This window comes from Agelaius tricolor, unplaced genomic scaffold (genome assembly GCF_023055355.1).
Source record: "Agelaius tricolor isolate 1412-34295 unplaced genomic scaffold, bAgeTri1.0.p SCAF_5, whole genome shotgun sequence".
In the NCBI taxonomy this organism is placed as follows: domain Eukaryota; kingdom Metazoa; phylum Chordata; class Aves; order Passeriformes; family Icteridae; genus Agelaius; species Agelaius tricolor.
Genome location: NW_027269265.1, coordinates 31,387,669 through 31,408,879, shown reverse-complemented (window position 1 = coordinate 31,408,879; position 21,211 = coordinate 31,387,669). Strand labels below are relative to the sequence as shown.

The 21,211-nt window shown below is 37.4% G+C and overlaps 1 protein-coding gene across 3 annotated transcripts in view; it reads right to left on the bottom strand.

The window, feature by feature from the left end:
- Positions 1 to 7,563: 7,563 nt before the first annotated feature.
- LOC139590023 (neuroendocrine protein 7B2-like) overlaps positions 7,564 to 21,211 on the bottom strand; it is a 42,609-nt gene continuing 28,961 nt past the window's right edge. For all 3 annotated transcript variants that reach the window (XM_071427028.1, XM_071427030.1, XM_071427029.1), the window contains 3 exons: positions 18,994 to 19,106; positions 14,266 to 14,319; positions 7,564 to 10,612 (listed from right to left, as the gene is read on the bottom strand). In XM_071427028.1, the coding sequence (XP_071283129.1) occupies positions 10,517 to 10,612; positions 14,266 to 14,319; positions 18,994 to 19,106 (263 nt within the window). In that variant the 3' untranslated portion in view covers positions 7,564 to 10,516. The remainder of the gene's footprint in view (positions 10,613 to 14,265; positions 14,320 to 18,993; positions 19,107 to 21,211) is intronic.

Genomic DNA, 21,211 nt, shown 5'->3' with positions numbered 1-21,211 from the left:
ATTTCAAAATTGAAATCTTATCTGTTCTTTTTGCTTTTCCTGGCAATAGCCATGTAAAAACAGAATACCAGAAAAAAAAAAAAATGTAGCTTTGCAGGAATGAAAGAGCTGAAGCTTTTTTTTTGTCTGATTTTTGTTTGAGACAACAACTTAGAATTTCTGCATTTTCTAGCTGAAATCCAGTGTCACAAAAAAAAGGCTGCCATATTACAGGAAGGAAAGAACACTGTTTAACAGTTGTACTGCTGCAGCATCAGTTGCTGCACTTCTCAGAGAGAATACTAATGGAGGTGGGAAAAAACAAAACTCTTCCTCACTGCCATTTTTATTTAGATAGTCTCTCTGTTAAGAACAGGTATGAGGGACAAGTTCACCCCCCCTACCTTCATCCTTTACTTTATTTCAATCACACCAATTTTCTCTTGACTCCATTTCCCCACCTATAAAACTGCAGTAGGGAACAGAGTTTTCAAAGGAATAATTTTGGCATAAGTCCTTAGAGCTGATTGGGTACCAAACTTGTGAAATAAGCAATTTATAAGAGGAGTTGAAAGCTCAACATAATCTGGAAATACAAAACATACCTTTTTTAACTTTCACATGCTTTGTGTCAATGTGCTTGAATACATCCATTTTGAAATTTCTAAATGCTTTTAATAGGGAAGAAGGCCGTTTAACTTCTCTAATTCTCCCCAATAAAAAAAAAGGATATTTCCAGTGAATATGCCAAGTTTTCACTGTCGTAGAGAAAAAAAAGTTTAAAGGCAGACAAAGAATTGTTTAACCAGTTGCCTTTTCCTAAAAGAATTGCTGGTTGACCTATATAATATTTTTCCTATATACATAAATGCAAACTGATAGTTAAGTGCTTTGGTAAGAAAGGTGGATTTGTGCACATCATTTTTTTGCTGAAATTAGATTCGGACCTGAATCCTGCAGGGGCTTGCCAGATGCTTGACTTTGTTTTCAGTGGAACTATTCAGAATGTATTATGTGAAGCACACACAACAATACAAGAGACTTCAGTCAGGTGAGCCTTGCTAAAAGAAATTATTTATATATAGCACTTTCCCCTGTTAAAGAACTTTCTAGTTATGGTGCATATTAAAATGCTAAACTTTATGGACTTCAGGATTAGAAATACAACAAACTTTATGGACTTCAGGATTAGAAATAACAACACACAAAAATAGTCTATTTTTTAATCTGTATGGTTACCAAAAATTTACTCTTTCAAAAATTGCCAAAAAAAAAAAATCACTTCTGGGAAACTACACACATGAGCCTAAGGCCAAATCTTTCTTTTTCTATTTCCAACAACTGCTCTGTTTTGCTTCTTCTGTTTCCTTGTCAGAAGGATCCTGTTTAGCTTGTTGGCTAAGGGCAGTTGGGTATTCATTGATCTCTCATTTCTTGCATTATCTTGAATTCTAATTAGAGTTTTTTTGAGTCCTATTACTTAACTCTCCAAACATAGCTCCAGCAGACATCACTCTTCCTTTCTGTAGAGCTGTTCAGAACCATGAAGGAGCTGTCATCTTACATTCTGGGACTGACCACACTGCCCAGCAGTTCTCTACTAGCTGCTTTCATTGGCAGTTTGATTGAATGTGATTGTTTCTCCCCCTCACAACATGTGATTCAAAGTGCCTGAAAAAGTGTTAAGTCACTTGATGTTAGGAGAGATTCTGTAAATAGGACTGGGAGCAGTCCTCTAGGTGTTTGTAATTAATCAGGCTCCAAACACTTGGAGCTTTTGGATGCACTTATAAAAAGTCTAAAAAATGTAAACAGTTTTCTTTCCCCTCCCCAGGAAGTCTTAATGCACTAAAGACGTAAGCGAAGAAGTGAAATTGCCAGTGATCAAATCAATTACACTTCACATCAGACTGTGGCACAGCTTTTTTGTTCTCAACCAGATGGAACTAGACTTCTTGTGAAGGAGGTATTATTATTTCTTGTCAGGGTTTCAGAGTGAACGTAGGAATTCACAGTAAAAGAAATTGCCTTTTTTTTTTTTTTAATATACTAGAACACTTAGAGGAAAGATTCCTTGGGAGTTGATGTCTCTAAAAGTTTTCAGACACACTAAAAAAAAAATCATCTTAGCCATTTCTTATTCTTCTGATCTGAAAAAAGAGAGAACATAAATGAACAGGATATTCTCCTGTGCTGCAAGGCAAAGAAGAAACCCTAATTATTAATATAGTAAGTTCTTGGATTCAGAGTTTATGGGTTCTTTTGGCTGTGCCTTTCTTATAGGCTGAAGTTTTTACATTAAGAAAGCTGTGATGTAAAAACTTATAAGAGACAAAGTACAGTGGTTTTTATCTTGATGCATTTAGCAATTGAGATAAATCCAGATGAGGGCACAGGCTATCTGGAGGCAGAAAGCATTTTTTTATCCTGTGGAGATCAGACAGCTTGTTTAGAAAGCCTCTGTGGATTAGGAGGGGAGGTGACTGCTGTAATCAGGTGTAACAAACCCACCTTTCCAGGTGAAAAAAACCCCCACCATAACCAAATGTGATTTGTTTGTTCCTAATTTAGAGAAGTACTTTGTAAAGCCAAGTACTTCTATGGCTTAGTCTTTGCAATCAAATTATTTGTTTGATTTGGAGTTCAGATCCCTCTTGCTTTGAGTACACTGCCACCAGCTTATGTAAAAGCTTTGAAAAACCCTTCAGTACTTGGACATGCACATTTTAATAGGGCAAATTCCACCTGAAACCACCTTGAAGAGAATTAGTCATGCTGGTGTGGATAAAAAGATTGTGCCTTAACTTAAGTGCTGAAAATGCTTATAATATGGTATGTCTTCCTGTAATGAGATGTCATGTTAGGAACATTAACAGGGTCCTGTGGGCTCACTGGAGCTCTTGGTGAGCAAATCCTATACATTACAATGATTGCAAGATTAAATTTGTCACTGGAATGCTAGTAGTGAGTAAGGAAGTGGAGTTTTTAAATGCTCCCTTTTCAACAGATGTAAAATGATCTAAAGATACTTTTGAAGTTACTAGAATAAAGAATGCACAGTCCAGCAAATGAACTCTTGTTAGTTTCCAAGTCTTGCTAAATGTAACATTCTTCAAGAATTTGGGTAGCAGCTAAATACATCTTTCCTGAGGAAAATAAACAATACATAAAAAGTGAGTGAAAGGAGGCTGGTGGTGTTTTAGGAATCAGAAAAGAGAAGGTGTCTGTCTACTCACTGGAGGTGTTTAAACCAGCACCTCCAGAGGTGCAGCCTCTTAGCCATGAGAGCCTGTTTGTGTGAGACCTGAACCTCCCCTGCTGAAACTGTTCAACAATTCAGAAAACAATTAAATCAAGACAAGGAGCCAAAATTAGCCATCCACTCAGGAGGGTGGGGATCTATTCAGGAGGGTGAGGGTGGGTGGTTGGCTTGGTTTTGTCATCTCTCAGACTACTCTTGTATTTTTTTCCCAAACACTCCTTGAGGATTAGCTAAAGCCCAGTTACCCTGTCCTTCCTTGTGTTCAGCCTGTCATATGAACCACTAGGGTGACAAATCTGTGTTCATTCTTGATTGCCTTCTCTGGTGTCATTAGAGCTTTGATTCTTTTGCAATAACTCTTACAGACACTTTTCATTTTTTTTAATTAAACTGTATGTCTGCTGTGGTATTTCGTGCAGTGCCTGGTCCTGTAGACGTGTGAGATGAGCAGTTGCCAGGCTTGCTCCCTCAGGGAATGCAGGGGTAGAATTGCCAAGTCTGTGGATTCAGGCTGGGTTTAGGACTGAGATAGGTGTAGAGCTGTGCAGGTTCACTGAGTCTCAAACAGTCCTAGGCATGTATAGAAGTAGGAGTTCAGGCACCTGAGGTACATGATTACAGGAAAGCATAGCTGTGCATAGGCTTTGGCTGCCTGAGGAATCAGGAAAGAGAGGCAGGGTGTGAGGAGTATGTGCTTGGGCTTTGGTATTTGCATTGGACACAAGTCCAGCTGTGGCTACTTAGGCCTTTACTGCAGCCAGCACTTCTTTGCAACTGTTCACCCATCTTTTAATTGGAAATTATTCTCAGTTTTGTAAACCTCCAGCTCAAGAACCTCCAGATGCACAACAGAATAGACACAAAGTGTTTTTTACAAGCAGCTGATATTTTAGGATAGTTTTATGAGGGCCTTATCTTCAACTTTGTGGATAGTTCTTGTTCTTTTAAAGGCTTAAATGTTGCTGCTGAGAATGTAAAAACACAGCAGGAAATAGTCAATGTGGTTAGAAATTAGAAATAATCTCAGCTACTAATTAATGTATTTTTAACTGAAAGAAATGTGTATCATTATGGCACATATTGCTTGCCTGCTGGATAACTTCGTACTCAAGACACTACCTGAAAAGGAGCCTTCCAAGACACCACAACTTCAGAGCAGTAGCCACCAGAAAGGCTGCAGCAAAGCTGGAGGCACTGTGGGATTAGCAGGATGAAGCTATAAAGAATCAAAAGCAGGACATACTTTTTTTTTTTACCTGTGCACACACATACATTAGCCAGGCATGCAGAGTCCTGTGTCAGCGCAGTCATTGGGTTTAGGAATTCAGCCAATAGCCAGGGTCTCTGCACGAACTACAACAGCCATGCTTATCTGGTAGAACATTGACTTTTAAAGAATTTACTTAAATTCTTCTTTTTTTAAAAAAAATTGATCAATGGTTTATGCAGCATTAAAAATAGGTTTCTTCAAGTGCCTTAACACAGCTTTCAAGTCTATAAATCTTACAGCCATTGCACCACTCATTGGAATCAAAGTTTTGCAATTCTCTTAGTCACTGTTTGCACCATTAAGAAAGGAAAAAATAACCAATGATGAATTATGAGTGCTTCTCTGGATGGACTAACCTGCTCTTTCATTAGACTGTTTTGTCCATTTAGAAATGGACACTTTTAGAGAACTTTGGGGCATTAGAATATAGATATGGCACTGAAATAACTGCTAGAGTTTGGGGTTTTTTTGTGTTTCTCAGAATAAAGAATTAGTTAAAAGATGTCTGAATTTAGCGTCAAAGCCATATGCACCTTTTGTGATCTACCAAATACGCCCAGACCCAAAAATCACTGTCATCTGTGATGGAGATCTTCAGTGCTTCCCAGGAAAGTAACACTGTCATACGGTGGTTAGGCTCAGAACAAAGATCTGGAGTAAAAGGAGTCAGTGTTTATACATTTAATGGTCTCTAGCTGAATTACACTGGTTAGGGAAGGAGACAAAGTTTGAGACTAGTAACAAGAAGCACATTACTTTTTTTCTGTGCTTCCTCCTTTGCCTCACTCAGTTTACCATGAAATTCAGCCACTGACTCACACCACTGTTTTTCTTGGAGAACGGAGTAGGATGAAGAAACAGTAATTAAATGTAAAAGACAACCATGCATTGCATTAGGAGCTGCATTCTGTGTGTTTTGGTAACAGGCACTACAGAGGAAAATGAAAAAGAGGTGATTCAGGTCTACCTAATCTTTAAAGTCTGAAACTATTCTCAATTCCTACCGTGTCTACCTCTGCCCCACATACAAATACAGACCTCATTAATAAAATGGGATTTTTTAAAGCTCTTTAAGTTCCATTTGTTAATGCTACTGCCATGACACTCATATTTAATGTTTGTTATGCTCCCATGTGTTGAACACATGGTTAGCAGCTCTCCCAACCATCAGGACTCATGTAATCTCAGCAAAGCAGTCATCATCATAAATAAAGCAAACATGACAACTGAAACTACATGTTTCCTTCTCATGGTAAACTAGGATGGTAAACTGGAGCTCAATGCCATTCTTCACCTAACAGCAAAATGCTTGAGCATGGTAGACCTAGACCATCAGTGTACTTGGAAAATAGTTCATTTGACCTTTTCATTTCTTGTATTTGAAAATCTTGGCTTAGTTCCCAGTCTTATAGTAGTCAGCTGCATTGGTGAGTGATGGGGATCTTCATGATGGCAATTCCACATCCTTTGCCTACAATTGTTTTCAGTTTTTATTTAGTTTGCATGTAAGCAGATCACTGTCAGTGGCTGAGCCCTTCAAGGGAACTTGTTCTTTGCTCATGGTTGGAATTTGCCATTGACCCTAGGCATGACAAACTGACAGACATTTTAAGGGACACAGTAACTATTTTAAAAGCATACTTCTTCTTTGAGATAATTCCTGAATATGATTATTTTTAAAGAGTATTGAAGGTAATTGCATGCCTTTAAACAAAAATGAATTTTTAAGTGTATGCATATGTATTCATATGGCAGTGGAGTCAACGTTTTCTGTTGGGTTTTTGTTGTTGCTGTCTTCTCTTTAGGGCATATCTCATTGACATCCTTTTTGTATCAAGCATAGCAGAAATATAATTCAATCTAATTGTCAGTTCCGTTAACCTGAAATGTTGGATTCAGGTGTCTCAAAATTGGAGATAATGTCCTCTCCCTGAAAGCCTTGATAGCTTCTGGCTTAGATGGAGAGGTGCCTTAAATCCTAGAAATAGTGACACTTGGCTAACAAAATAGTGAACATACTCATCTCCTTTGTGGATCATGTGGAACTGTCCTTTCCTTGGACATTTTAAATTTTCATGAGATTATGGTAGCATCCTCTGAATCTCTCTACCTTGCCCTTCTCTTTCCATAAATCTGGGTGTGCGACTTCAGAAAACTGAAAAGTTGTCTTTAAGGTCTCTGTCCTACAGATACAGGCATTGTCTATTTGCATAAAAAAAAAAATTAATTGCATAAAAATTGTATCACATTATAAGTTGAGGTGAGAACTGGTTTAGTGAGCTTACCAGCAAACAGGCCAGAAGATTCCAAGTTTGTTTTGGGTTAATGTTGTTATAGGCTTTTTCCAAAAAATTTAAATGTTCAAAAATTAGTTTTTTGTACACCATGAAAATGAAAACAAAGCCTTTTCAACACTTCCATAGAGCTACTGTTTAGAGCCTGATTTGAAGGCAAGTCTCCTCTTCATCGTGAAAAAGCTGCTGTCTGCTTCCCCAACTACAGACATTTGGAAACAAAGGGGCTTAAGTGTTACTCTGTTGACAACAAAGCCAAAAACCTAAAGGAATTGGTAGTCATCTTTCTCCCTGTGCCCTTCCTCAGTTTAAGAGATAAGATGGGCTTCATCACATTTTGATAAAATAAGCTTCAGGTCAGCTTTAAATGCAGTCCTGGAAGTGACTCTCAGAACTCTGACATCAGAGAAGTAGTACCCAGCTTCTTTGGATTGCCCCTGAGCTGCTGCAGAGATAGCAGCATGGTTTTGTTGCATTTGGTGAATGCAAATGTGCCAGTAATTAGAAGTATATAATGATTTCCCCACCTTAACAATTCACTAAGCATATTTATATTACTTTCTTCTGTGGGTTAACATCATTATATTCTTTACTAATGAGTTTATTATCAGACTGTATTGTTTTGAAAAGTGTATTAATGTGTGTGTGTATGCACATGCGCCCCCAGAGTAAGTTTTGTGTCACAAATCAAATATTCTCATCAGTTACACAGTGCTTTTTTTAAACCAGAGTAATGAATATTTCTTTACCAGACAAAATCAATGTTTCAGGGCAATACATTTTATTTTGTATAGCTTCCTTCTAGCACATTGTGTCTCTAATGCATTAGAGGCAATTAACACACTTGCAAATTTTAAAATACTCTAAAAGGTTTTAATTTGATGAAAATTCTAAACAACAGTATCAATATACATGCTCCTTAATTCACATGCATCATAAAGGTAAAAGGGCAATTACACCTGTGCAGCTATTTACATTCTTGTAAATATTGGTTTGGTGAACTCTGAGTGAGGTGGGATAGTTGATATCTTTGTTCATTGATTCTGAAAGACCAGCACTGTGATTATTCTGTTTAAAAAACTACATACGGATGTTTGGACTCTTATTGGAACAGTAGGAGGGACAAGGATTTTTGCTTGTGTTTTTTGTTTTTTGTTTTTTGGGTTTTTTTTTATCAATATGGGACTAGCCAGTCCCAGTACCAAAAGACAGCTCTGCCATGAAGCTGAAATTAGAGTAATGAAATTCATTATCATGGTGCAATAGTTATATTTTATTAAAATTTCACAATAGTACTTCTGAGTCTTCCTGGTGATGCACTCAAGCTGCCTGATGAACTCAGCAGACAGCTGCTCACCACCACACACTTGACTTGCTCCAGCAGACAGTTCCTGTAAGACACATCGTTTTGTGCAGGGTAAACATTTTTACTTTGTTCTTTGCTTGTATTTAAGGACAAAACCAGGTTTGAATTGTGATTTTTTTCCTTTGCCTGCACTGTGCAGGTCTGTCATACACAGGAGGGCAGCTTCTTTTGGTGGCATGCAGGCAGCCTGCCCGGTATCCCTGTTCTGGCCAGTCTGCACTGCTGGATTTCACATTCCCACACAGGGTTGGAGTGACCTCGAGTGCTTCACAAAATTACATGTGGGATTATTGATACTATTAAGCAAGCAATGCTTCTTTGCCCTTCCCTTTTCAAGCTCCCTATTTACTATACATACTTCCTTTTATTATGCACTTGTCCTTAAAAAGAGCTTAAAAATGAAATAAATTGCCATCATGGTTGTTTCATTTTTGTGATTCAAATGGATTTTACTGGAGCTATAAGGACAGAATGTAACTCAGATTGTTTCAGAAGTATTGATGGAACAGTCAAGGATGTGAAGAAACACCAATTTCTTAGGAATGGCAGTCTGGCCTCCAAATGCCTGGAAGCCTTGTAGCTCCACCAGTGGCTGGAATGACCATTTCACACACTCTGGGCCACTGGGCATCAGTAAGATTTGATGTCAGATTTAGGCCATTATACATATAGACTCTTTGTTGGTTTTGGATCCATCTTTGTAGATTTGCAGCTTTCAATACCTGTTGAAGACTGAGCAGGAGTGCAGGTAAAAAGAGTAAGCTCCAGATGCAGAGAATACAAGTTCTGTCACAGGGACAGCTGGATTGCTCCCATCCTGTTCCAGCCCCTGGAAGCCAAAGGAGCTCTGTGACTCATCGAAATTCCTCATGCTTGTGTCTTGTGTGAGTATAAACCCCACTTTATGACATACTTTTCATTTTTCTCTTCAAGATTTTTTTTTTAAAAAGGAAATATGATGAAAGACATGATAGTCCAATCCAAAATTTTGCAATCTACCCATATTTGGCTCGAAAGGCCCAGTTCTCTAAATATATAATTTATTACAAATAACTAAGGGGTGGGACAAAAAAAGCAAATGCCAACAACAGTAATACCTGAGCCATCTTGTTAACTTTAATTTTATATAGCTAGGAACCTTAATTTCTTGTTTGGTTTTTTTTCTTTTTTCTAAGAGGTCATCATTATTTCCCTGTTATCTTTCTATAGGATGGGAAAGGAAACTACTTTTTTTTCCCTCACCATTTCCCTCATATTATTTGTAGTATCAGCTGTAAACTAATGCTATTTTCCCTAATTCCAGTGCTCCATTCACATGGCTTGAAATAGTCAGGTGTGTTCTCATCTTTCAGAAAGGGAGAACTCTGGAATATAAAGTTCTTCAATCTCCTAGGGGCAAGAAGGCAATTTAAGCTTCCCAGAACAAATTCAAGAGCAATGATGGCTACAAGTGTTATTAGAGTAGCATATTTTTTCAGAAGATCAACTGTAATGACCTTCATATCCTGGATTTAGATTCAGAGGTTGTTGACACAACCTTATTAACACAGACAAATGTCTCCATCTTTACTTATAATTTAACAACAGTGTAATGCACAAATGCTGCAGTTACTAAGACAAAGAACAGCAGGGGAGATTAATTTTCACATAACAGTTCCATTGATAAGGAAGGAAGGAAGATGTTCAAGTGTTCAGCAAAGCTGTGGGCATGGAATGATTAAAACTAACAGAAAAATAGTTCAGTGAATACAGTCAAAAAGCAGTTCTTTAATTCTTAAATTTGCACAGCAATAACAGAGACAAATGAGCCTCTGAAATATTTTGGAAAATGTCACTTTGCAAACCTTGTAGATTGCTTAAATGTTTATTAAAATGGACCAAAAGCCAAAATTCCCTGCGTAAAATAAATACTTTGTCTTTGCTAAGTAACAATATTTGTGAACAAAACATAAAACTATAATTTTCATGTGTCAAACATAGTAACATTTAAGATTAAATGTTGGAGTCAGACTTGGCATTTTTTTTCATCTTCCTATTTACAAGTTTCTCATTAAGACCATTTACCTCACATTAGCTATCAAAAATGACTAACATTTTTAAAGTTTGCTCCATGACTAAAATAAAAACAACAGAAATATCCTTTTACCATAACTTAACAAAAAACAGAACCATACTTTTATCATCTAGGAGAACATGCTGTTATAAATACAGCTGTTTTTAATCTACATTTATATAAATAATAAGCATGCTGCCATTCACAAGGATTTTAATAGATGATTATGTATAAGCAATATAATGATCTAGAGGAGGATGGCATGAGTTTTTATCTTTCATTTTTATTGTACTTATTTAGGACTTTTGTCTTCATCTGAAAATTGTGGAACAGACTTCTTTGCTACAACATTATCCAGTCGCTGTCCTTGCAGATAGGGGTTCACACTCTGAAAAAGTTCAAAAATATTTAAACTTATTAGAAACAGGGAAACAGATAAAAGGTAACTAGGATTAGTGAACATATTTATGTATTTCATCTGTCAGATATTTACAGACGTGGGGAAAAATTGCTCTGCCAGGGATTAAATCTAAAAGTCACCAGTGTTTTGTTTCTATTTTTTTTTTTTTTTGCGCAAGAATTTAATTCAATCCACTGAAGGGAATACAAGTGAAGGAGGCCTTTCAGGAATATAGAAGAATCTCAATTAAACACTGCCTTTTTGCTCCACTCCTCCTTTCCTCAGCTCAGCAGAGACACACCAGCAGCTCTAACTCCCTAATTCTTGAGGCAGGACAGAACTTGTTGGAGAAGTACAGGTAAGCTTTAGCTTAAATCATCAACCCCTGATGGCCATTGTGCTGGGACACAAATTAGAGACCACGATTCCAGTTTGACCAAAGCCTCTTGTTCAGCCTGTCTCCTCTCCAGGAAACCCTCGTTGCTTCCTCTCTTGATGCTGAGATAAAAAGCTGCTGGCAAAGAAGCAGAGCCAAACAGGGTTTTGGCATAGAAAATGGCTCTCACAGCACTGCCAGAAGAAGGGAATGCTGAAAGAAGATTCCTGGAGAGGGTTGAACTTCACTTTGCACCATGCAAGCAGCACAATGTGAGGCTGAAGATGAACAGATCCTGTCTCAAAACTGCTTGGAGACCGTAGATGAAGTAACATAGAAATGCTTGAATTTTATCTATACCAATGGAGTAAAATGTATTTACTGTATTTGCAAAGCGACAAGCAGTTCACTGGAGCTTCAGTATTAAGTATCATTTGCACCTGCTTTCTGGCTTGTTACAGTGTCAGTGTAAGCAAAATTCAAGTTTATATTGTCTTCTTCACACAGATACAGGCAAAAATTCTAGCATGAAGGCTTTTTGATGCTAATAAAAACTGTTTGCCTAAGGACAAACTTCAGAGGAATGAAAATTTTCCAGTATCTCCTGATTCTTGTCAGGCTGACTGTGTGTCACAGAAATTACTTTTCTTGAGACATTTCTGTGCTTCTTTCACCAAAACTTAGGAATTAAAAAAAAAAAAAAAAGCATTCATAATGGGCATGAAATATTTATTTTCAGCTATCTGAAGTATTTGTCAAATCTCTGGAAAACATTTGGGGTTTATCTATCTTCAGTTTAGGCCCTTAGGTTTCTCCAGATTTGTGGATGCTATCATTAATACTTAGTCATAGCACAGAGGAGCCCTTTTGCTTTACTTCTCTTAGGTTTGGGTGTTTTGCCTGCTGCAAGTGAAAACAGAAAAATATTAAGAACCAGAAATGAATGTGGAAAAATCTTTGAAAATAAACTAACTCCAATGCTTTAAATTGTTAGAAATAAGACATATGTAAATGATTTGTTTGCGTTTGTTTAAAGAAGTTCTGTTTAATGTTAATTTAGTGAAATTCAACCATTGCATAAACTTCTAAGAATTATTTGAAGATTCCTAGGAAGATTAATTGGTCTTTTTTTTTTTTTGGAATGGTACTTGCTTGCTACTTTTTGAATTAAAGTTGAAGAGAATGAGACTACATAAAATTTTGAATCCTTCTTAACCAACAAAAGAAAACACAAAATATAATGCAAAATACTTTGGCTGATTTGACTAAAATATGTTTAATCCCATGCAGCTGTGCAGAATTGAAAGTAACACAAACTCCCGAGCACCTTTGTACACAGCTCTGAGCCCACAGCAACTCAGTGATCACAGAAATGGTCCTGACACTTCTGGACAGGGCTGTCTGCAAGCACAGACATTTAAAAAAGGGGAGAGCTGCTGGTTAAAATTCGATGTCACTGCAAACCTCCTTGTCTTGCAGTGGAAGTGCTGCAGAGAGATGAGCACAGCAGCACGTGGTGAACACTGGTATGTGTATCCATGCTTGCACGTGTGCCTGTAGAGGCACACAGAAATACATGAATATGCACACATGCTCAGAAGATGTGGTTTTCTAGACTCCAGTGGTGCCTCTGTGACTATTTCACTACAGCCCTGGGTAGACACAGCAGGGTTACTACACACACTGTTACACAGGACTTGTTTTAACCTCAGATGGGGACATTCAAAATCAATTTGTTGCCAGATCCCAAAACTGTGTCTGTGCAGAAAGGCAGGGAGGGGTGGCAGGGAGCACAAAAGGCAGGAGGGGAATCCAGGGGACTGCTTGATTTCTAGAAAAACACACTCTCCTACTGATAGTTCTGGGTTACTCTTCTGCTGATAAAGTGGAGATTCTGAATTGTGCATTAAATCATTAGAAATTATTACAGTATTACCCTAAAATAATTTAAATTATATTGATTCTATTAAATTCTAATGAATTTAGCATTAAGAGACATGTAGGTGCTAAGAAAATCAGTCTGATTATTTCATAAGTCTGTAAAGCAATTCACCTTCAAAATTCTGGGCTACCCCTGGCCATGTAGCTGCCAAGTGTCTCCAGCTAGCACTTCTTTTGTATCAAATTGTGTCAGTCAGCTCACAGAAAGAAAATGTTCTTTTTTTCTTTTTTTCCCCTCATGTATATGTTGTATGAATTCTACTTTAACATGCTGTTCTAGCTATTAATAAATATTCTGCTGAATTATTTCCAGAGTAAATGCTACTTAAAAATTAAAGTCAGGTGACTACCTTTTTTTACTTTTCAACTAACAAACTCAAAAATCAAATGTATCAAATGTAAGCATGAAGCAAGTACTAAGCTCAGGTCAGATCATTAACTTATGGTTGAAGTACCAGCTGCCAGTGATGTCTGAATCAGGAAAAAAATCAACTCATCTTCTCCCTTTCTAGCAGAGACTTAAAATTTGAGAGTTACAAAATAAATAAATCATCTTCGCTTATGCTCGTTATTTTAAACTATATTTACTTCATTTACAATATAAACTGTGCTGTCATATTTTGAAAAGCTACTTTCTGGCAGAGAGCTAGACTTTTTCTTTTTGTAAAAATAATACACAGCAGCAAAGCTGAAGATGACGACTCTTACTGAATGTGATTTTTTTTTAAATTAAAGAAAGGCTGACGCTACCAAAAAAGAGAGAGTATGAGGCAGACTGTGCAGAATCTCTCTGTGTGGGTTGCCTTCCTTGTTACAGGAGCAGAACAGTGAGAACCTTTTCATCTTTGTCTTTCAAGCAAGTGGGACACAGTGATAGGAGTTTCATCTGGGGTAGATCAGATAAAGAACCACCTCTAGTGTTATTTACACCCAAAAATATTCACACACATAGATAGTGGTAATTAAATTTACTAATATTTTTAGTAGGAATTTTCAAATTCTGAGATTATTTTAGAGATCTTTAAATAATTTTAAATGGTTTTAAGCAAATAGAATCAATTTTAAAAGACAGACAATACAAGGTTTTATAATGTTCTACACTTGAGCGTATCTTCTGAAAGCAAGAGTCTGTTTTGAGAAATAAGGCTTGTGCCCAGTGTACAGTCCTTAAGCTAGCTATAGCAGTTTATCACAGGGAGTTCCTGACACATAATCTAAAGTATAATACAAATGCATTAGACTATCTCTTCATTTCAACAATATGGTTTTAATTTTTATTAGGTCTCTAGATTATATAGGGGCTATGAAATATTCAGATAGTTACCCTCTTTCTTCTTTTTGGACCACCATTGATTTTCTCAAAGAGTAAATTCTTGCTCTGAAAAGGAAAAAAAAAACCCAACACAGCCATCAAATCCATTACACTCTTCTTTTAAAATACTACTTCTGCTATTAAATACTATCAAGTCTAGAGGAGTGTGTAGTTTTATGGGAGAAATAAACCACAAATAAATATCTGTGTATTCCTACTGAGAATCACAGTTTGTCGGATGCAGTCACAGCCTTACCAACAATTTAAAAGCCAGTAATTTTCCACTGTGTTATGCCCCATGTTCAGGCAATAAGGGCTTCAAGTATGTGCTGTACAGTCTGGATGTTCCCTATCATGTGATACATGTGATATTTTTTTTTATCATGTGATTTTTTTTTATTTTTTTTTTTTAAGAAAAGGCAGAAGGAAAAAGAAAAATAAGAATGTGAAGGAGAAGAAGCAGGAGTCCTGCCTCTGGTATATCTTTATATACATTTGAGGTGACACAAGAACAGGAGCAAAAAAACTTGCTTTACAAGGGATTTTCTAATTCCTTTTAAAAACAGAAATAGGCGTCATTCCTACTGTTTTGTTGTCTTTGCTTATTCCCTTCCAGATATCAACACTTCCCAGTGCAAAGTTCTGCTGAAAGGAGTTCAGCGCCAACTCTTCCTTTGTTTAAGTAGTGCCCTCAATAAAGCTTCTAAAAACCATTTGGTCTATAACATTTTTAATGGCAAACCTTTTAAAAACTGCCAGAAACATCTTGGCAGAAGAGAAAGTTATGATGATGAGAAAAGAAAATGAAAAAAAAACCAACACAAAAAACCCCCTCTGACCATAGTTTACATAAGTGCATCCACATATTGTTGTATTTCTTATAAGTAGTGAATTCTAATAAAGTCTGGAATAACACACACATGTTCAACACATTTTGTTTCAATTCTGTATTATGAAGAAAACCAAAACCAAACCCTAACCTGAAAATGGAAGGAGAGAAGAATTACATGTATAAAAGCAGAAGACTATATAAACAAGGCCATTAATTCTGCTATAAACAACTGACCTAACATTGATTATATAAATAGAAAGTGTAATTCTAGCACGAGACAAATTCACCAAACACATCTAACTCTCTCTGCAGCCTTGATATGAGAAAAAACAAACATTTTCAAGTGTTACAATGAAATCTGCCAAAATTGTCTGTTTTGTACTTCTTGTGTTCATTAAACCTCAAATTCACAAGGCCTATCTCTTATCCAACCTCAGTTATTTTGTCTGAGCTGTTCCAAAAGGGAACAGAGATGAAGTTGGCCAAGGGGAACATTCTTGGCTAGTCATTTATGCGGGCTCACTTCAGGAAAACTTAAATTTAACATTTTAAGGAAACTCAAGGATGCATGACTTATTCTCCTTAGGAAACAAAGCACCATCAAAGCTTCTCTTTCTAAAGTATTTGACCTTGTACTTTCATGAGAGGAAAATGGGTGTTTCTGAAATAAAAATAATTTCATGGACTACTGGAGCTAGCATTTCCGTCATTCTGAAAAATTTCTTACTATTAAACTATCCCTGCTCAAGGAAACCATATTTTGTTTAGTCTGTTTGAGAAAATGTTTTAAGACCCTTAGTACTGCTGTAGCATTATGTGGAGTACAAAGCAAATATGGTTGTGGAGCATGAGCTAAGAACATACTTGTATGATAATAGCAATCCTGAAAATATGTTCCACTGCGTAATGGCCTGACCTCATCAGCCACCAAAATCTGCCCATGAAGTGTTCATCCTTCACTGAGAGGTTGTTAAGGATGAAGGCACAGAGTTTTCTTCAGTTAAAGATACACCTCATGTAGAGACATGCTGCATGTGGTTTTCTACTTTTCCCTCACTCCTGGAGCTTCCTTTGTATCCTCTTGGCTACTTGGATTAGAGTACTACAGGTTGGGATTTGGGTGGAAAAAAATCAGAAGTTAAAATGCTTTAAATCAATAAAATATGTAAGAGGTTTTTACATTTGATTGTAAACTGTATAGTGTAAATTATCTTTGTGCAAGTGTTTCTGGATGCCAACAACACCATCCAAAGAGCCAAGCTGCAAGAAAGGTACACTCAGAAAGTGTGTATGTCCTATAAGGAAAAGTCTGAACTGGGGGAAAAAACTCTGAAATCTTAGAAACTACAGTTGTACACAAGGACAGAAAACTCCAAAAGTCACTCATCCTACTATTTCCACTGTCCCCTCTGTGTTTTCCCCATATGAGGAGAGGGGAGGAGAGTATAACCCATGGATCTCACTCTATAAATAGAGTCGGTTCTTGAGACTTCTCACTGGCCAACATATTGATATATGGGGAGCTATCCCAAAGACAGAAAAATTCTTCCCCTTTCTTCCCACTCCTAACCCAGTATATATTTCATATGATTTATGTATTTGTATCTGCAGATGTATTAGCAGTGTTTACATGTAATATTTAGCATCTGCATAACCATGTACTTTGCTGCATGAGACAGCTTCTAGACTGGCTTGACCCTTATAAAATGTGTGTTATTCACAGGATACTGCAGAGGTCCCACAGCTCTGCAAGCATGACAGTGTACCACCAAAACAACCCAACCAACCTGTTTCTGTCCCAGTAGGACAAACAGGTCCTTTTTTTATGACCTGCTAATGGAATCTGGGTTTTTCTGTGGTTACACTAAGGAATGCATGTTGGTTCACTGGGAGCTGTAACACTTCTTCAAGCACACAGTGGTAGGAAAAGGCTGGGGAGAGGCTCCCCCAAGAGCTGGGAGCACATGCCAGCCTCCATGGGCCCAGCAGACACTGGCTGCAGGAGCTGCAGCTGGTGATGACAGCCTGGTGCCCACTCAGCTGGCAAGAGCTGCTGGAAACACAGTCTGTGAGCACACAACCATCACTGCCCCTGGCCCTAGGCTCTTCAACAGGAGAAGCAGGAACAAACTGTGTGGGCAGAGGGAATTTTAGGCGCTGGGGGCAGTGGGAGGGTGAGGATGCACAGCTACCCAGTAGACAGCCCACAGCCAGCTGTGTTGGTCATTTACAACTTATTGCAGACAACAGTGAGTGCCCTAAAAGATCTGATCTACTTCAGCTCTGCTTTATAAGCAAACAGCTAATTCTTGGAGTGTTTACTTGATTTTTCCAGAGAATTAAAAATAAAAACTGCAGCCACAAAAAGATACCACTGTATTTATATTTTTACCATTTGGTAATATGGAATTAGGAGATGATTAGGGTTGTTCTCCTGGATCTCAGCAGAATATTTGTTCATGCACATGACCAGCTGTTTCATCGCTAATTAAAAAGATCTGGACTTGGCTAAGCTGCAGCTAAATATGATTACTGTTTAGTACCCAGAAGTGTTTTAATCCATACATGAGCAGCTTTTTCTCCTGAATTAGTAGTGATGGATGGAGATACAAAAAAGCCCAGGATTCACTAATGATTTACCATCATTTATTAAGTATATATGTTGCTGATGACAACACAGTATGTGTGCTTGATTCTGAAATATTGCTATAGGCCAAAGATTTACAGAAGTGCCTTTGTAGTCTTCAGAATGGTATTATGAAAGTAAAGTACTCATGAATAATAGAAAACTAACAGTCTTATCTGGCATAAATAAGAACGCTCACCATCTGGTGTTTTTTAAATGAAAACCTTTGATGGTAATTACGTAGAATGCAACAAGTTTCCAAAATTTGGATTTTTGGCATGATTCTCTCCAGAAATTTAACACTCACATAAGTAATTAAGACTATAAATCTTATACTGGTTTGATTATGAAGATGAATCATTGTCTCAAAATTACAGCAGGAGAAGAGACTGCCAAACATGTCCATTTATCGATGTATGCTTACAGAGCACTGGTTTAGTGCAATATTAAGTGAAGTGTTATAACAATGTAAAATGAGATTTCATTATTTGCTCTACAAGCCTAAATTATGATCATTGTTATTGTTTTCCTGGCGCCTGAAAATGGATTTGGGATTGGACATTTTAACTGATGCAATCCAAGATTAAGTGGCAGAGCTTTCTTTGGAGCCTCTAGCCTGCAGAAATAGTCTAGCTGCAGTTATTAAAGTCCTTGTATGCTCAGAGCAAGATTCTTGCCCTTAGTGTAGCTCGCTGTGTTTATTACACGTGATGTGTCAAATAGGTGTTCAATATAATACAGTGCATAATCTGACTAGAGGAAGAAGCAGCATCAAGTCCTCCAAAATCCTTAAAGTGAGGAGGATTTCTTAAGGCAAATTGTCATCCTAGATTTTTTAAGCTGTTTTAATCTGCTGAACTCCATCCATCTATCTGTATTTTCTTTCTATTTTTATATATGTAGCTGAACAGTGCATAGTCACTGAACCTGGATATTCTTTCAGATTAAGGCCATTTTGTGCTTTGAAATCTTAAAATCTGCACTAATTTTGGCTGCATGTTCACTGTAGTTTGAAGTGTGGTTTTTTGCACTTATCAAGCTGTAATGCTTTGGGACAGGTAATAGAACAAGGATTTCTGCTTTCTGTTTTTCTGGGGTGTTTATCAATCACAAACACTATTTCTGTTTTTCAGGCCAAGTTCACCTTTTTTGAGAAGTTTCCCTCAGGGTGATAACTTCCAGCATTAAGGACAATATCATCCTCATGGTTTCATAGTGTCCCACACAGCAGACAATATCCAGTTTCACATGCAACAAAAATAAGCAAGAAGCACGTACTCACCCACTTGCCCCTGTTGGGATAGTCATGCTCTGGATCAAAAAGGTGTTGGTGCAGTTGGTATTCCCTGCTGAACTCTGCTGTGTCTGGGGTGTTTTCTAGACACCCATCATCAACTGCAAAAGAAAGCACTGAGTGCTCAGTAGCTTTGAAACACACAATATGTGCCACATTAGTCAGCAAACTTCTTAAATGCAATCATGCAATTAAAAAAACATAAAGAACTGGATGACTGGAAAACACCAGGTTTTTTTTCTTTTGAAACAAATTTTTCAGAATGTATTTATTAAAAAAAAATCCTCACAACTTAATGAAAACTGAAGAAGTTTATTTTCCAAGCTCTTTCCCTCCTTTATGTTTTTCTTTTTATTATTGCACTTGATTTTAACTAGAATTGCATCCTGTTCTGATTCAGAAGAGATATTCTTTTCCCTTTTAAATGCTCACAAATTATTTTAGAAATTGGTAAGGCAATACTTTCGAAGGTCATGGTAAAAGAGTGCTGTGAGCAAAGACAGAATTTCTTTCACTGAGTAGCTAGCTCTTCCTGGAGCTCCTTTCTGGTTTGCTACTTTGTTCAAGCTGGCTGAAAATCATTTCTGCATCATAAGACCTCATAAAAATGCTATGTAGGAGAAGTTTTATGATGAGAACATTTCTGTAGATTGGTAACTAATCTAATTGGTCCAGAAACCTCCTATAACCATAAGGGATGGTTTTGTGGGCAGTGTCACATCAAGATAATATCCTTTTAAAAATCAACTTGGGGTCTTTTTACCAAAGTAAGTCATCTTTAGCTGACACAAAGGTTCAGTATCTTGAGGCCAGAGTAGCTTTTTGGATAGAGTCTGCTCCTGGAGCTCCCACCGCTTAGCCAGCATGGGGAGCTTGCAGTCCAAGTTCCTCTCAGACATACCCAAGGAGATCCTACCAGCCAGGGCATGATGCTGGGCATTCAAACAGCTGCAGCTGCCAGAACACAGGAACTCCAGAGCACACACCTGTGGACTTTCCCTTCTGTCCTTGTGTGTCATCATGTAAAAAGATCTGCAGATAGATTGTCTTTTTCCCTCAGATGTGGGTAAAGCCTTGACTTAAGACTGAGTTGATTCAATGACCTGAGGAGGTTATTCTGAGTTCAACAGATCCAGCTTTCTCATTTTTCTCATTGGCACTTGCCAATAGAAAACAGGGGAAAACTCTTCATATTGGCTAAGTAACTCAGAAACTATTAAAGCATTTAGAAATCATTTCAGTCTCATCAGGGGCAAGGTTATACCAAGAGAGAAACAGGTGACAACAGAAGTGTGGTAGACCTCAGAGCATTTGTGTCTTTTGGTAGAAAACAGAAAGGGCAGCTGGACACATGGGTGTCCTCTATGACTGCTAATCCAAAAGTCTTCCACTCATCTGCTCCAGGCTTATGTATTCCTGCTGTGGAATGTGCATATGTAGACAGTAACTGGAAAAATTGTTTTCCATTAAGCAAATCCACAGACCTGATTGAGGAAGGCCTCTGGTAATTTGTATGCATAATACAGTCACCACTTGAATTCCATTTAAGGCTCTGAAAAACATTTTACTCTTATCCTAGCAGATACTATCTTCACTCATAGCATACCTATGACAGAGCCATTTATCTGAGCAGGCAGCACTTCCCTGCAAATTCCCCCCGTTCAGATCTGACTGTATTAGCTTAGCTAACAACTTTTATTTCACCTAAGACAAAAAAATTGAAGGGATTTTCAAAGGCATTTCCCTGGATGCCATGTCTTTAATTTATGTATCTAATCATGAACAGAAGTCTAATGGGCAAGCACGGAAGATAGAAAGTCCATGTGTGTGCTTGTGTGTATATGAGAAAATCTAAACCCATCATTTGCAACTTGTCAGACAACAGCTATAGTGAACAAATTGGAAGATTAGGTATTATTCCAGAAGAGATGAAGGCATCATCACCAAATGGGCAGTAATAGGAAACAGTAAGGGAGGACTATTTGAAATTTTGTCAAATTTTTGAATGAAATGCAAAAACACTTCACAGTGAAAAAAACTTTTATAACAAATATTATTTTCTTATTAATTCTAAGATAGCTAGAACATTTTAAATAAGAATACTGACAACTGTTCTGCATAATCCAAAAAATATAAAAGAAGACTAAACAGGAAACATTTTGAAAGGATGTCTTAGCTGACAAATAAAAAATCAGAGCTCTCATTC